Below are 16,753 nucleotides of genomic sequence, written 5' to 3'. Positions count from 1 at the left end.
AAAGGTGTTGGCCACTCCCAGATTGTTAATAGAGCCTTGGGGTGTCAGGTAGGAGATTTCAGGATACATTTTAGTGATTGTCAGGATTTGATTTGCTGAATTCCAAAGAAAACGGCTTAAAGCCTAAATGTAAACTAGTATGTACAGTATTAAGTTGACATTGTATTTTTCAAAGTAAGGTGCCATCAGTAACTGAAAATCATGTGAAGATGGTTTTGTACCCACTGTGTTTACAGTGGGGAGGTATTATTCTTACACAAACACATCCAGCACATCTATTATGTGCTGAAATGACTCAGTCAGGTGCCTTTTGAAAGTCTCTTTAGTCACTTAAGCATTATGCTGTCAACACGTGCCCTGGATTTACAATATTTAAAATCTCTGTCTGTTTTGCACTTTTATTTTCTTCTCCTTTTGAACAAGGCTTGTTTGGAAAAATCCCTACTTAAACTATTCATTCCGAGCAAACCGGGATCTGCCACTCACGTTTGACGGTGGACAAAAAAATTCAGTGTGTCTTACTACTTAATAAGATTTCCACATAATTAAGATGACCAATTAAACTCGAATAAGTTTCAGGCTACCTATGTTGTTTAATTCACACTCGGGAGACAGCCTCTCCGCCACCGCATTTCTCTCCTGTGGAAAATATTACATTACATTTTCATTTGCTTTAATTAACTACACTTAGAAAAGCTCATGTGTTGCGAATTGGAGAGAGCGTGGGTTTGGAGCCATGGAGTTAACTCTCTCGCAGGGCATGTCTCCAGAGACTTATTTTACCTCTTCACAAACCACCAACCAGAGCACGGCACAAAGGAGTCTCTTAACTGGTTTAATTAGGCCAGTAATTAATTAGATCATGTGGTTAAATATTTCAATGTGAGAAGAAAGTAGATGATTCAGACACTATTTTGGCACTCATCACAGCTGCAAAATGTAATGCTGAAAATCCAGTTTCAAGTGTTAAATGTAGATTGATTTCAGCCGAATCAAAGCTGTGGCATCAGAAAGGGCAGAAGTCTGTTAGTACTGGGATTCTTTTAAAAACAAAAATACCTCAGCCACTCGCTCTCCTTCCAAAAAGAATGAAAAATAAATGTAAAATTGCACATTAATTCTGTTTTAAGCAGATTTTCGGTGTAATTTTTAGACCTATAGCCTTCAAGGGTCTTTTATTTTCTAAAAGCTTTTAAATGAAGTAAAATATCTTGGTCCATCTGGACCTCAATATGCCACAGTACAGACAATTACTGCTGTCTCGGGGGCACAAACTAGCACATGAACAACTTCCGGTTCAAGCACAGTGTGCGCATATGAAACCAGCAGGATCCGGATGCTACACAATTGCAATGCAGAGCTATGCAAAGCTATAAAATATGTGACAGTCATGCAACACTGCAGTACATCCTAAAGACTTTCAGATCTCCCTAGCAACAGCATTAAATCTATCATTGTGGAATCCAGTCATTTCGAAGGATGTGACATCTGATTACAAGTGGGCAAAGCTTTTGAAGTGTTCCTCAAAGAAGTCAACCCATTTAAATTGTTAGACACTTCGGTTATCTATATGTGATATGTGGGATAAATTGACACAAAGGATCTAAATTTCCACTCCTAAAACAATAGTTCATATAAAAGAAATGTTTCCTCTCGCATTTAAATAGGTCATTTTTGAGGGGAAAAGAAGAATTGATTTTATATTCTTACCTGTATAGATTTGATCTATAAGTTTCCAAAAATATGGATACTGAGTGTTTTCAGAGCAGACTGTTCCAATTCTCCAAGTAGACAGAATGTAATTGCTAACAGAAGGTACTTCATCAGCACATAGATTTACATAGATTTATTTAGATTTACATCTTGGGTCATTTAGAGCTGAAATTAATCTAGTAGTGTTTAATATACCGTGTATTGTTTTGCAATTTAATCTAAACCATCCCACCTCCAATGCATTTAATGCAGGCTGCAAATCCAGTTTCAAGTGCTCAATGTAGATTGATCTCAGCCGAATCAAAGCTGCAGCATCAGAAGAGACTGGAGTCTATTAGTACTGGGATTCTTTTGAAAACGCAAAGACCTCAGGCACTCGATCTCCCCCCAAAAAAGAACCAAAAAAAAAAGAAATAGAGCATTGCATATTGCTTCAGTTTTAAATAAATGCAAACGTTGAAAAATAGGAATTATTATTATTATTAGTAAATTAAAAAAACATCATCACCATCAATTATAAATACCATTTAATTTTTTTAAATGAAATATTTTAGTTTCTTTGAATATGTACATCAGAAAGGTCTGAAATGACTCCCCCCCCCCACCCCTCTTGCTTTCATTAAAATGTAAGAAAAGACATATACCCACTCCAATTTCGATGTATAAAATTTATTGAAGGCAATGTAGAAGTGTGAAAAATGTAACCTGGCCCATTTAAAGTGCTGCACTGCTGCAAGTTACAGTACTACTGTAAGCTCTTTGAGCTTTTACAAGCTAGTCTTCATTTAAATTTAGAGCGGAGGTGAGCCTTTATGCCTGGTTAATGCTCTGCAGTCGTGACATTTTTCTCCTCACCAGGTTTGCAGCTCCTCTGTCTGGTTATTATTTGAAAGACTCAATGTAATAGCCTGGCTTTGTCCTTTGCTCACACTGTATGAACACTTGTTTTGCATATTTGAGGTGTGGTGTTGTGATGAATATGTAATATAACGTGTTGAGTGACAAAAATCAAGCCAATTTGAGTAGTTTTTAAACACAATGTTGAGTAAATAATAGACCGAAGACATGCTGTGTTAATCTTATCTGACAAGTTGGGGTGCTTGTTTACCCAGCAGGCTGGGTTACACATTTAACACAGATGATAGCTCATTGATTTGACTTCATGAAATTTGTATTATTTCAATCTTTATATAACTCTAGAAATAAATAGATTAATACTGAACTTGAGTAGGCTGTTTTTGCAGTCACTAAATAATTAAATCATATATAGATGACTCAGAAATTTGTAAATTTGTAGTATGGCTCTTGAAAATGAAATTAATTAAAATCCAGAAATAATAATGTCTGTGAAAAGATAACAATGGAGTCAATATGTTATAGAAATAATTTAATAAATCTTTTTCTTTAAATCTTTAAATTTCTTTCTTGATGTAATGTTCAATGCACTTCATGTTGTTAATAATAATGAATAAAATGGTTTTCTTTCTCTTTGTATTTTTATATCAATATTGTTCAAGATTATCCTATTAAAATCAGTGAGATTAACATGTTGGGTCACAAGTAATCTAAAAGTAATCTGATTATAGTACCTAAAATGTGTAATGTAATGGATTACGTTACTGACTAAAATTTTTGTCATGCAAAATCTGTTACTGATTCCAAATTGTAAGTCATCTACCCAGAACTGGTTATAGACCAGCAAATATATGCTTAAGCCAAGTTCAGCATATGAAAATATAAGCTAATATTCACTTTCACAAATAGATGTAACACCAGTTTATGTTGTATTATCTCCTGTGTTAGACATAGGAGGTCACCTTCATTATGATCAACAAAGCTGTCAGCAGTATACGCTAACTGTGTGCAGTGGCAGCTGTTTAATAAAACAGAGGCCATCTTCTATGGTCACATCATTTCGCTCGCTCTGACACTGTGAAGGTTTGTGTAAACCCATAAACCCTAGCAAATGAAGCTATACAAAAAAATGATGTATTCTTGTGCAGTTAAGCCAGGCGTATTTAACCCAGAGGTTTTAAATGCACACAGACACAAGGCCCTCATTCTTGCAGAGCACTTCACACCTCTCTATGTAAACTTATCTAAAGCATAAATACACTTGAAATGTTTTCTATAAGCTAATCTTTTTTTTTTTTCAGATAAAGCTGTTAACATGCAGATTTACATTATTTTGTCTGTATGTAATATGCATCACTACAATTACAATAGTTAATCTAATGTGAGGTGTTAGCAGCTGCAGTATACACAAAACATCTGTCCAGAAATGATCCTTCAAAGATCTATAGAGTTCAGACATAGCTCGTCAGAATTTTCAAGAAATATAGTCAATCATAAAGGCAACACACTTCTCCTTTAATGGCCAGTGTCACCAGCAGGCAGAAAACGTGTGTCATGCCACATTCTTGATATATTTGATTATGATTATGATGCATTAGTAAGTGCCAGACTAAGCGTTGCTATTTTTCACTATCAGAAATACGGCTTTATGTCAGAGTAATAAATCTCTTCGATTGTGCAGTGGAATGGTCACCTTCCAGGGTATAGAAAAAAAAGATGCTGAGATGAGCTGAAGCAAAGCCGAGCTGACTGTTTCGAATCCTAAAGCAGCCAAGGACACTAATGTCACCTGAAACACAGGCTTATGAATAGCAATGAATCCTTTACGTCATTTTGTGTGGGTATCAAGAATGACTGTACTGATCTGAATGACTAAGAAGCAGAGGCTAAATTATAGGAAAGAGAAAAAGACCTGATGTTGTAGATTGGGGTTGTAGATGATTGATGTTCATTGAAAATTTAGGCTGGAAAGGGAAGTGAAATCTGTGATGCCTCAGTCCTTTTAGAAGTTTCACTATTTATGCTAAATATAATGTTGGAAAGTTTTACCATATTTACCCATATTTTCTTGTTCTTTCAGGAGAGCGGCTCTGTCTACTTGCAGTTCTTGTGCTCCACTGGCCTGCAGCTGGATGTCATTTTTGAAGTTTTGGAGGAGTTTGATTGGACGGTGTTTTCTGTGGTTACCACACGCCACCACGGCTATGAGGACTTCCTGGCCATGGTAGAAGGCATGATAGATGGCTCCTTCATCGGCTGGGAGAGAAAGAGCGTGGTGATGCTCAACCTGACTGATGACCCGGGTGGGGTTCGTACACGCAGGCTGCTGAAAGAGAATGAAGCACAGGTCAGGAGTGAGAATATGAATGCAACTGATTCCAAAGATCTGAAACCACTAGAAACAATGCTTCTATCTTGTGTGCTTTTGCAATTTGAAAAATGTCACTGACAAATTTATTATCAGACCAAATATTTTAATGAACATTTTAGTTTAAAAATAAACATATCAGAATAGATTTGGTTTGTCTCTCTTTTGCTTTAATGTCAGCAGCACTCAAGCAGCTGCTTGACCTCAACAAGTTTGTTTGAAACCTGATGATCATGTTCTCCAGCATGATCTGAGAATGATCAAAGAGCATCTTGAGCATCAATAGAAAAAAGAACAAGAGACTGTCTGTACAAAGCAATCACATGACCAGTCTTTCAAATGTACTTACTTTTGATTAATTTGAAATGGTGCCATATTATACATTTTTATTTTATTTTACTTTTTAAATCCTAAAATGGTAAAATTCCAAATTCATTCATTCATACACATATATATTCATTTTAAATCATTAAATGTTTATTTCTATGGTCAACGCCTAGAAATCTTTATTATGATCTGATTTTTAGATCCCAATTTTTTTTTAAGTCATTTTTACGTATTTTATTTAAATCACAAAATGTTAATTTCCAGGTTTAAATCCCAGGCTTTTAATGAGATCCTATTCTTATCTTATTGTAATTGTCATAACATTAGTATTATCATATCGTGATCATTTAGAGAGAGAGGCTGTTTTTAATTTATTATTGGGACAGCATACATTTAAAAGCCAAAAACTTGGTCATTCCAAAGTTTTCACAAATTTCATTCTTGTTTAATCTGTTCATTTTTTTCAAATCTCCATATAAATCAGTCCATTTTGTGAACTGCACTGGAAGCTCTTTCTCTCAGTTGCGATTGTCCAGTTCATTCTCTTCAATGGTTTAATTTCCTTTCATTGAATTATCATTCCTACTTCACCAGCTCTTATTTCATTTTTTCCCCCTTTTTAATTCAAAGTGGCTTCTCTGCCAGCACAATTCTTGGTTAATTATAGAAATATGAATATGACAACAAAAAGAAAAAAAAAGACAGCTCTAATGCCCCAGAGCAATTATTCACCAGCACTCCAAAATCAGCAACATAAGGTAAAGCTCCTCATGCGTTCAATAAGTCACTTCCTCCATATTTCCAGCTTAATTTCTCGATTAACCTTCTCCCTCATCACTCAGGTATTGGTTCCACTCTTTCCTTTTCTTCTCTCTCTCTCACTCTCTTGCATTCTTTGGCCTTTACGTGAAGACTCCCAAAGAGAAGGAGGTCGCGTGGCCTACGAAAGGGGGGATGGCATCTGTAATGATACTGAGAAGCATGACATTAAATGACAGTTTCCATCTGAACCAAAGGTGGCCAACTCAATTCCCCACGGAACTGGCTATGCCATTAAACATGCTCGATGTTCAACAACTTGACTGATTAATTCTCCACAGTTTCCAAGCACCCAGACTTTCAAACCCTAATCAGTGAATGATACAGGAGCACATTCAAAGTGCCTGTCACAGTTCCCGCATGGAAAAGAACATGGAAAAAAATTTGGGTCAGCTTGATGCAATGTGAATTCTCACAGTTATTAAATGTCAGTTCGGTTTTTGTAATGGCTAGGGTGGAACATTTCCAGTCAATTTAGGAAACATTCCAGAAATTTTGGAAACTTTACAGGATTTTTTTTTTTTTTCATATTCCAGGTATTTTTGGAAAGTTTCCCCTACAACCCTAGTAAGGGCCCAACAGACACACTTTAAAGTGAGTGCTGTAAATTTTACAGTAACTTACTGGCAGCTGGATGACAGTAGTATTACTGTATTTTAATTTACAGTACAGTAATGTCTTTACTGTATTTTACTTTACAGTATTATTGCCATATTCTCATTTACAGTATCAGTACTGTAGAGGTTCTTTTGATTTAGTTTAAACATTTTATACCTGTAAAAAACAATCCAATTGCAGGACACTACTGTAATCCATGATTTTTTATTACCCCATCCCCATAAAAATTAATAAAACATTAGCAGTAGTTCTGATCATACTCTTTTTTATTATTATTTGTTGAACATATTCAGTAGTGAACAGTAGTGTTTCTTAACTCAGTTTTCCTCAGTAACATTATTTCATGTTAGCTTGATGTTCTGAATCTGTCACTGAATTTACGGACCATCTCTGAAGTTACATTTATTAAGTTACACAAGTTACACAATTAGAAAATAACAGGTAGTTGGGTTTGATCAGGGTTGGAGCTTCTACTGTCATTGAATAACCCTGGTGTACACGTTTCTAACTTAAATTACATTTGAAAATAATTACCTTACTTGCAACAAAGAGGCAGTGTAGAAAAGGTATTATGCTTCTCTGTGTTCAACTGGTTGACGTCGGGTAACTGACATTAACTTACCAGTAATCATCGAAACTATGGAATCCACAAGAAGAGGCTCCAAAATACTCCTCCGATGTTGCAGACAACATCCAGACTATAAATTTGAAAAAGTACTAGAAAATACTGTTTACAACAGAAACACTAAAACAGTGTTGCCCCTTTACCCCTCAGTATTGCACGTTAGTTCGCAGTAAAGGTTAATTAAACGACTAGCCAGATGAGCTAACTTGCATTAAAGCGCAGCAAAATGTACAAAGTGTTTCTCTGTTTAACTAAAGTTTATTTAGACTAATTTACGTGACATTATTTAACTAACCAGTCGATGTTACCACCATTATGGCGGCATTCCGGTCGACAGTCAGAAAATTCCCGACATGAAAAACGAGACGATGAATAATGTCAGTTTGCTGTAAACAGATGAAAACATCTTAAAATATCTCAGTTTTACATAAAACAGAAATAATATACTTAATTTTTTTTTTGAGTTAACGGTATATCATTTCTCCTATGTCCTTTTTTCCTGCTACTTCCACCATCAATAAATAAAAAAGAAAAAAAGAAATTTCCTTTGCTATTGGACAGTTTTTTTAAATGTACAGTAGTTTACAGTAAATTGTTTTACAGTACTAAATTTACAGTAAAATACTGTTCAAATTACAAAAATACAGTGTACATGAAAGTGCAGATGTTATCGACAAGCTCCATTATCAAAACAGCTATAATCCATTCCTCCTTCACATGTTTAACCCTCAGAGACCCTGCATGGAAGAAATGCAACAGTTATAAAGCAATGAATTAATAAATACTTTTTGCCAAATGTATGGAAAAACAGAACATAACAGCAGATGATTCTCAAAATTTTTTAAAAAGCATATTAACGCTGAAGTCAAAGTCAGCTGATGCATTTCTTATTGATATTCTAGTGGTGGGAAAATGCTTGCATGCCCTGAAATATTGAACTTACAAAAATTTGACACAATAAATAAAAAAAATTAAAAAATCATATAACCATGAAATTTTATTAATAGGAATTGAAAATAAATACATTATATTTAAAATATGATATTATATGAATAATTATTGCAGTGTTTAAATGATTAAATAATAAAAATTTATTCACTTTTCATCACTTTATTTATTAATTTATTTTTTACAATTCAAAGCTTTCACTTATTGTTTAAAAACAGTTAATTTTTTAAACATCTTTTTAATTTTAAATTATACTTTAAATTATATTATATATATTATCTAAGGGATAATGTACATCCAGCCATTTGTTAACTCAGAATAAACCCAGACAGGGTGATCAGGACCCCATGCTTATTACATGGCTACTTGCCACATAAGTAAATAATTAGACACCAAAATATTGATCTTGAGTTGAAATATTTGAACGGAGAGCTTTCGTGAACACAGCAGTTGCGACCAAGCGGCAAGTTCAAACTAGACGGACATTTATGGAAAACGGTGTTGTCAAACCACTTTTTACACAACATAAATAATAAATGCAATAAAGGATTTAAGACGAAAATATTTTAAAATCTTACCAGTTTGATAGTTATCTTATAATACATTACAGCGCAAAAAAACAATCGCAGCAAAATAGCAGCAGCTGTGTTTGTATGAAATGAGAAAGTGAGTCCTCAATACCAGGATGACATAATTAAATAATTGTACACCATTTTGAATCATGTTTTAATATTTTATCAGCTAAACAAGCGCAAAGCTTCCACCAAGAAATACTGTTCCTAGAAAAAGTACAGCACGGACTGCTGTAACCCGGATGAGCCTGTTTTATCAGCTTTAACCATTTGTTATTGAGGGATAACATACCTCAGAATGTCGCGACTGAACAATCAGAATCAAGTATTTCACAGAGCCGTGTAATAAAGACATGTTAAAGGGTTAATTATTGCATCATGAATATCAATGATTAGGCCTCTCAGGTTAAAACGTGAATGAGTGGAACCATCTACAGTACCAACAACATGTCAAAGTTTGCATTGTCATCAATTGCAAGTGGCAAAAATATTAAAAGTTTAATTTGAAGGATTTTCATTTATTTTTGCTCATTTATTTAGATTTTTTGCACATAAAAATAAATAAATAGGACTCAAGACCACTGAAAAAACATCTGGGGGTGTAGTCCGGTATCCATAGACTAGTCTTACCCCTGCTGGAAGATCTATTGATTCCACACTTCTACTTTCACTACAGTTGTTAACTGTAGGAAGTTTTGGAGAAGTACAGGTCACCAGTCAACAACCCTCAAGAGTAGTTTTATTTCCCTGTCAGGAGCCTGTGGCTACATGTCGACAAGTGGGATAAGCAACCCATCTCCAGCAAGAAAAACAACACCCCTGCACATCAAAGTAATTTGAAGATGTCTGACTTCTCTGACCTTTTTCTGAAACATGTGAAGAAAAAGCCCTCATACACCACTTCCCTGGTTTGAGGTTTATAATGCTAAGGATATTGAAGAACATGAGTTAGTACATGTACTGTATAACAAGCTGACTGAACCACTCTGTTCCGATAGGAAGATCTCTGAAATCATAGAAGTATGAGGAGCCAGGAAGAGCTTATTGAGCTTGATGCTTTGTAATATGCTTATTTATTACTTATTAATTTTGGTGTCTCTTAAAGTCAGCATATTTATATTTGAGCTTATTTTAATATTCTTTGCATGACTAAATAATTTTTTATATATATATATATATATATATATATATATATATATATATATATATATATATATATATATATTGTTCTTATTTTTCTATGCAATAATTTACACCAATGATCATCATGCACAACAAAATCATGAATGAGTAAATGCATTAGAATTTTATGTCGACTTTAAAAAGAAAAAGTGGTTCCTTTGAATACTTAATCCTTTCTTGCTCTGCCACTCTTTACAGGTGCGGCTCCTATATTGCTCACAGGAAGAGGCGGAGCACATTTTTAAAGCTGCATGGGCATCCGGGCAGGCTACTCCTTCACATATGTGGTTTGCGGTGGGCCCGGCTCTGTCTGGACTTGGTCTTGAGGGTCTGCCCAAGGCTGTTTTCACTGTGCGACCCCAGGGATGGAGGGACGAGCCACGACGGCGAATTGCAAAGGGTGTGTCGGTATTGACGCACGGTGCTATGGCTTTACGTAGGGAGTATGGTGGGGCCCGAGGGACGAGCTACGCTGGAAACTGTATGATGGATGGAAATCAAACACAGAGGGTGCCGGATAGGATCAGGTGAGAAAATCTACTTGATAGCTGATAAATTCATGGCTTTGTTTGGTGTACATCCCTGTCTCATCCAAAAACAAACAGAAAGAAGAACAATATACACCACCATTCAAATTTTGGGTTGAAAAGTAAAAACAGTAATATTGTGAAATATTGTGAATATCTTGCAATTAAAAATAATAATTTATTATTGTAATATATTTTAAATATACATTTTCAGCATTATTTCAGCATCATTACTCTAGTTTTCCATGGCACATGATATTTTTCTAAAATGCTGATTTGGTGTTAAAGAAACATTTCTTATTATTATTTGTTGAACAGTTGTGGTACTTAATATTTTCGTGGAAACATTGATTCTAGCCTTTATTACCCCTTACTGAATTAAAAATTCTGTAATGCCTTTCTGTAATGCATCGATTTTTACAAAGCTCATCGTTCTGAAAAGTGTGCTCTGATTGGCTAACTATTCAGTGCATTGTGATTGGCTGAATTATTCAAGCGTGTGATGGAAATGTTAAGCCCCTTACCATGTTCAGAAAACTTTCCTCTGTAAAATGCGCTGCACACACTCAAATATTTTGGTTGTACTTTTCTCTTTTGGAAGGCTAAAAAAAGTAGTTTGGCTTTCATAACAAAACTCACAGCATCTCCACGTCATGGAGATTCTTTCTTTGCGTGAATATTGGGCGGTGTTATGCATAAGATCTTAAGATCTTCCCACAAGGTGATGTAGACATGTGGGGGCGTGTCTGAATGAGGCATTTTAGGAAGGCGTGGCTGAGCATTCACTATTATAAAGAAGAATGTCTTTGGATTTGTGACTTTCATCTTTGCGACTTTATGGATCTTCTGTATGCACGAACAGCTTTTAACACTCCAAAGACAAAGGAAAACATGAAATCGCATCATATGACCCCTTTAATGTGCTACCTGATATTTCTTTGTAATTATTTGTGAAATTTGCAAGCGGTTTCATTTTCAGTGTAAGCTAAAACTTGAATCCACAAAACACGTATCTTAATTTTATGACATCATTAGATAATCATGAACAAGTATTTATTTTAAACCATGATCTGCACATGACTGGGCAGGGAGAAAAATGTCCAGCTGCATTTGAAAGAATAAAAGTACTGAACCAAATCCAGACCAAATTTTTAAATCATTCATTTGATAATAAATATTTATTACATTTTTGTTGTAATATATCTCCCCACAGACTCCTAAAACAAGCTGCAATCTTTTTCAGGCTGTGCGTCACTGCTGTTAATTATATATGAACACTACACTGTTAGAGGAAATGGCCCTAAACCGGGTGCATCATGAACGGCAAAAAAAAATAATAATAATCTAGCGAGTTCCTGTTTCATCTTTGGCAGCACAAAAATTCAAAGAGCGGTGCCAAACAGTGCAACTTTGATGAGTGTATCAAAAACCTGTGTTGTGTTTCCTGGGTCTCTTTTCACCCATCACCCCAATGAGGCCACATGTGTGTTCAGTCACACACACACACACACACACACTAAACATGCGTTTGATTTGTGTTTGATAGCCCATACTGCAGGGATTTGCTGCCTGTCAGTCATGCTTCTCACAAAGCACTCTCCAAAAAACTGTGGCCTCAAACAGCATTGTTGACTGTCTTTTATGGTGGGGGGAGCTCTCTCAGAAGTGTTCATGACATGAATTGAGAGAATCATAAATCTTTTAACCACCTTTGAAAGTCAATCACTTAAACTTGCCATCAGGTTAGGTTAGCTGACCCGGCCAGTTCATTTTCATATTGAGTGTTCTCTCAACCCACTCTACAAACACCATTATCAATCATCAGATTTTGTTTGATGTGACATCTGCATATAGACGGTTTCAACGGCAACAACCTAAATAAATGTTACTGTGCATGCACGCTTTTGTGGCCCTAACTTAACTTCCGGTAGACTTCCAAATAGAATAAAAGAACAACAGTCAAGTCCCTCTAGCCTAGCGTAGATATTTTTTTGATGATAAACAAAATGTGTTTGCTGAATAAATCAGGCGGACTTAATGAAAATGCAAATTAATTATTTGCCAGCAGGAGATGCTTTAAAGCGAGAGAAATAGAGGTTTCCCCAGTAACGGCTGTAAACAAAGCAGAGCTACGCTCACAAACGCTGATTTATCAGGATATAAGTGATATAAAAACACCCGTGCCACGCTTTGATATTTAAACATATAAATGTAAGGAATTATTATTATTAAACGTGCAGTACGTGCTCATGTTTATTCAACGAAGCCTTTTGGAAAATCGATCAGTTTTAAAATTGTGGCGAGTCTCCACAAATAAATAAATGACATCCCACAGCACAACCACGTGAGCCCAACTTCAGTCTACTCACCACCTTAACTTTAACTGCGTTTGTAGATGGCACCGCTAGCCAGACCAATATACACAACACAGACCAGAAGTTAACTTGGGCTTTTTCCACTGCTTTCCTTTTATTTAATTGTTTTCTTGCTAATTTTTAAATCATTGCAAACTGCATTTGAACAAACTCTTATCCAATCTTCATGCTTTTCATATTGGATTTAAAGGGTTAAGGTCATAAGATGCTGCTAAAAAGAACATTATTTTGTTTATTTGGTGTAATACGTTTGAGGTTTAAGGTAAAAAAAAAACAACACACATTATTTTCCATATAATGAACATTATTGTTTCTCCTCTGTGCCCCGCCTTCAGAAATGCATACATTTTTACAAGGCTCATCGATCTGAAAAGCAAGGTGTGCTCTGATTGGCCAGCTATCCAGTGCGTTGTGTTTGTCCGAATGACTCAAACGTGTGACAGGAATGTTACGTCCCTTAACATATGCTGTCTCCCAGGCCAGTAGCATGAGACCACTCTGGTCTACTCCACTCTGTTCGCGATTTGGACATCACTTGACGAGACAAAACCAATAAAAACCAATTACAAATGAGGAAATTGTTTCATCTAGTTGGGACATGATTACTGAATATAATGACTTATACTGTCTTTTTACGCGTTGCGATGTGAGTGGCTCTGCATAAACATAAAACCATGTGGTCCCAAACCCTCCGTTTATCTTTGGAACACAGTTTAAGATATTTTAGATTTAGTCCGAGAGCTCAGTCCCTCCATTGAAGCTGTGTGAATGGTATACTGTCCATTTCCAGAAAGTTTTTTTTCTTATCTTTCTGGACATGGACAGTAGACCGTACACTTAATCTAAAATATCTTAAACTGTGTTCTGAAGATGAACGGAGGTCTTACAAGTTTGGAACGACATGAGGGTGAGCCTTTAATGACACAATTTTGCTATTTGGGTGTATTAACCCTTTTAAGGAGTAGAGGAATATGACACCATTAGCACATTCTGTGTAGCTTTTTATAGGTTAGTCACAGAGTAAATTTTTTGTTCTTTGATTATTATTTTTTTTAAACAGATGGGTCTCCAACGTGTCTGGATCATATTATAGTTCCAAAATCCCCCCCCCCCAAAAAAAAAAAATTATTTAGTTTGCATCATGCCTATTCTAGTACTATTAAGATTGTAACACTGTGACATTATTTTTTAAGACAATTAAGCATATTTCCATTCCACGTTCTCATTACAGCTATATATCAGGATATTTTACTTTTGAATTTCTTTGGTAATTCTCATTATTTTCAATGGTGATTCTCATTAGGAAATCATTAAATGACCTTACCATTTAAATAACATGTCATTATTTGTTTAACAGTACAGTAATGAGTGTGTGTGTGTGTGTGTTTTGTTGTTGCTGTTGTTTTGTTGCCATGTTGTGATAATGACAATTTGAGGGAAATTGTCATGAAAATAATGTCATGATGCAAAGACAGTGTTCATTTGGACCCCATTAGCTTTCATTTTATGGACAAAAAAAAGTCATAGAGATTTGAAATGACATGAGGTTGAGTAAATGTTGACAGAACTATCCCCTCAATGGTCCTTCAAACAGGCTACCTTTTCTTTAAGCTAAATATATTTTCTAATTCTTTTATTTTGAGTTTAATTTGAAAGATATGAAAGCCTGTTTCCGCCATGGAATAAAAAATAAAGGCAGTTGTTACTTTTGATCTCACAATAGAGTGGCACAGGTATGATGTCAGAACCCAGAAGTCTTATTTGCCTCTGGTTTCTTCAAGATTTTCCTATGGGATTTAATAATGGAGTTTTTAAATTTATGATTAAAATTAAAGCCTGTGGTCAACATAAATTGATAATACTTTGACATTTTGTTCAACAACTTTTATGCTGCACACAACCATACTGAAATGCAAATTTTGAAGCTGTTATGTTTATTTTTTTAAATGTATGTTTCTTATAGATAACTAGATAAGACAGTTTGGGGTGTGTGTGCAGAGTGTTGCAGAACAAAACATCAAAGTCTCGTCAAGTTATGTTTGCCACAGGCTTTATTCCGTTATAAAACCCCATAGGAAAATCTTAAAGGAAGTAGCGGCAAATTAGTCTTCTGGGTTCTGATGTCATACCTGCACCACTGTATTGTGATATTTTACTTGCGATTCTGAGTATACTGTATACAGTATCTCAAATCTGAGAAAAGAATTCCAGAATTCCAAGACATAAACTATAGAATTGTAAGAATTTTTAAATAACTAAAAGAATTGAGATGTGTAAACTTGCAATTGCGAGAAGAAAGTCATAATTGTGTTTATTCTGTGCCAGAAACAGGCTTCCGTACAAAAAATAAAAAAGTAAGGATTTGTGAGATGTAAACATAGAATTCTGAGAAATAAATCAGAACTACAAGATTAAAAGTCACAATTCCCTTTTTTAGTTTTTATTCTGTGGCAGAAATGGGCTCCCATAGAAATATGACCTGAACATTTTTCACAAGTGTGGTGAGATTCATGCATCATCTTGCCTTATTTTGTTTGATATTAATGAAGCTTTCTGAGTTATGAACCACCCGTGCTTGATATTTGAGCTTGTGGTCATGTATTAAGTTGAATTGATTATAATGGTGGTCAGCTTGATAATGGAAGTTACAACACAGCTTCTAGTATGAACAGGATTTAAGCAAAAATCCATTTTTGAGTTGATGAAATAATGGAATATTGATTTGATTTATATTTCCCTGTCCTCATTATATTCCAGTGCTATCAGCAGTCAATCAATGGCACTAGTTCACAGGTTACACATACGGTTACGGTATACTATTCAGATTCGTCTGACCATCTCACCATATGACCGTCTGCTCTGGGAACAGTATAATGCAGTCACTCCAGATTAAATACTGAAGCAGATGAGCTGAGAGCTGTTCCTAAATCAACCATTAGAGGCTGGAGCAGGAGACAAGAGTGCTGGCATTGCTATGAGTAAGCATATCAGAACAGACCTGTTGCCCCCTACTGCTAACTTTTTGTTACTGCTTAAGTTAATGCAGTGTGATGAATGCTCACCTGCACTCCTGCCCACTGTTATTCACCCTTCAATGCCTTTCTCCTTTCAACCTTTTCACCCTCTTTTTGGGCTTTTTTTTCTCGTTTCTCATTGTTGTGATTTCTTTTAGTCTCTCAAATCCCCCTACTCGTTTTCCTGTCATTCTTTTTGCCTCTTTTTCACGTCCACCCACACTTTCATGCCCTTGCATTTCTCAGTCCTTGCACTCTTCCACAACAGCTCTCCTCTCAGCATTATGTCCCCACTCTAATTCCATTTCTTTCCATTTCTTTATCTCATATTCTTCGTTCACTCTTGCACTCCTGTCCCCCTCCTTTTCATCCCTTAATTTTTCCTCTCCACTCTTGTCTTCCCTTTGTGGGCAGCTCTAAAGAAGCATGCATGCAGTGTCGCTTTGCATGTAAATAGGATAATTGGTTATGGTGCGCCGAATGCAGGGGGAAATATCACAGACTGTCACCAGCGGAACTGATCTCGCAGCCACCCAGCTTCACCCACAAACACTCAAACTCAATCTTACTCTCACTTGTTCACTCACTCAAGGTCTGCTCCATCCCTCATTCACTCACTCTTACGCCCACTTCCTCCTATTAACTCATGCTGTCTGTGCAGGATGTCGCAGCAGTATTGATGTCTTCAGCCAACTTCGCCAACTTCCTCTCTCTCTCTCTCTCTCTCTCTCTCTGGTTGCATTTCAAAACCTAGTGAGCTGCTTATCTAGACATTTTTTTGGACGTCACAGGCACATTGCAACTTTCCTG

At 35.8% G+C, this 16,753-nt stretch overlaps 1 protein-coding gene across 4 annotated transcripts in view; it reads left to right on the top strand.

The window, feature by feature from the left end:
- LOC113093041 (glutamate receptor ionotropic, NMDA 2D) overlaps nucleotides 1-16,753 on the top strand; it is a 76,144-nt gene that overhangs the window by 31,182 nt on the left and 28,209 nt on the right. For all 4 annotated transcript variants that reach the window (XM_026258870.1, XM_026258867.1, XM_026258868.1 and 1 more), the window contains 2 exons: nucleotides 4,649-4,915; nucleotides 10,226-10,554. In XM_026258870.1, coding sequence (XP_026114655.1) covers nucleotides 4,649-4,915; nucleotides 10,226-10,554 — 596 coding nt within the window. The remainder of the gene's footprint in view (nucleotides 1-4,648; nucleotides 4,916-10,225; nucleotides 10,555-16,753) is intronic.

This window comes from Carassius auratus, unplaced genomic scaffold (assembly GCF_003368295.1).
Source record: "Carassius auratus strain Wakin unplaced genomic scaffold, ASM336829v1 scaf_tig00214847, whole genome shotgun sequence".
Lineage (NCBI taxonomy): Eukaryota > Metazoa > Chordata > Actinopteri > Cypriniformes > Cyprinidae > Carassius > Carassius auratus.
This window is presented reverse-complemented; position numbering and strand designations above follow the sequence as displayed.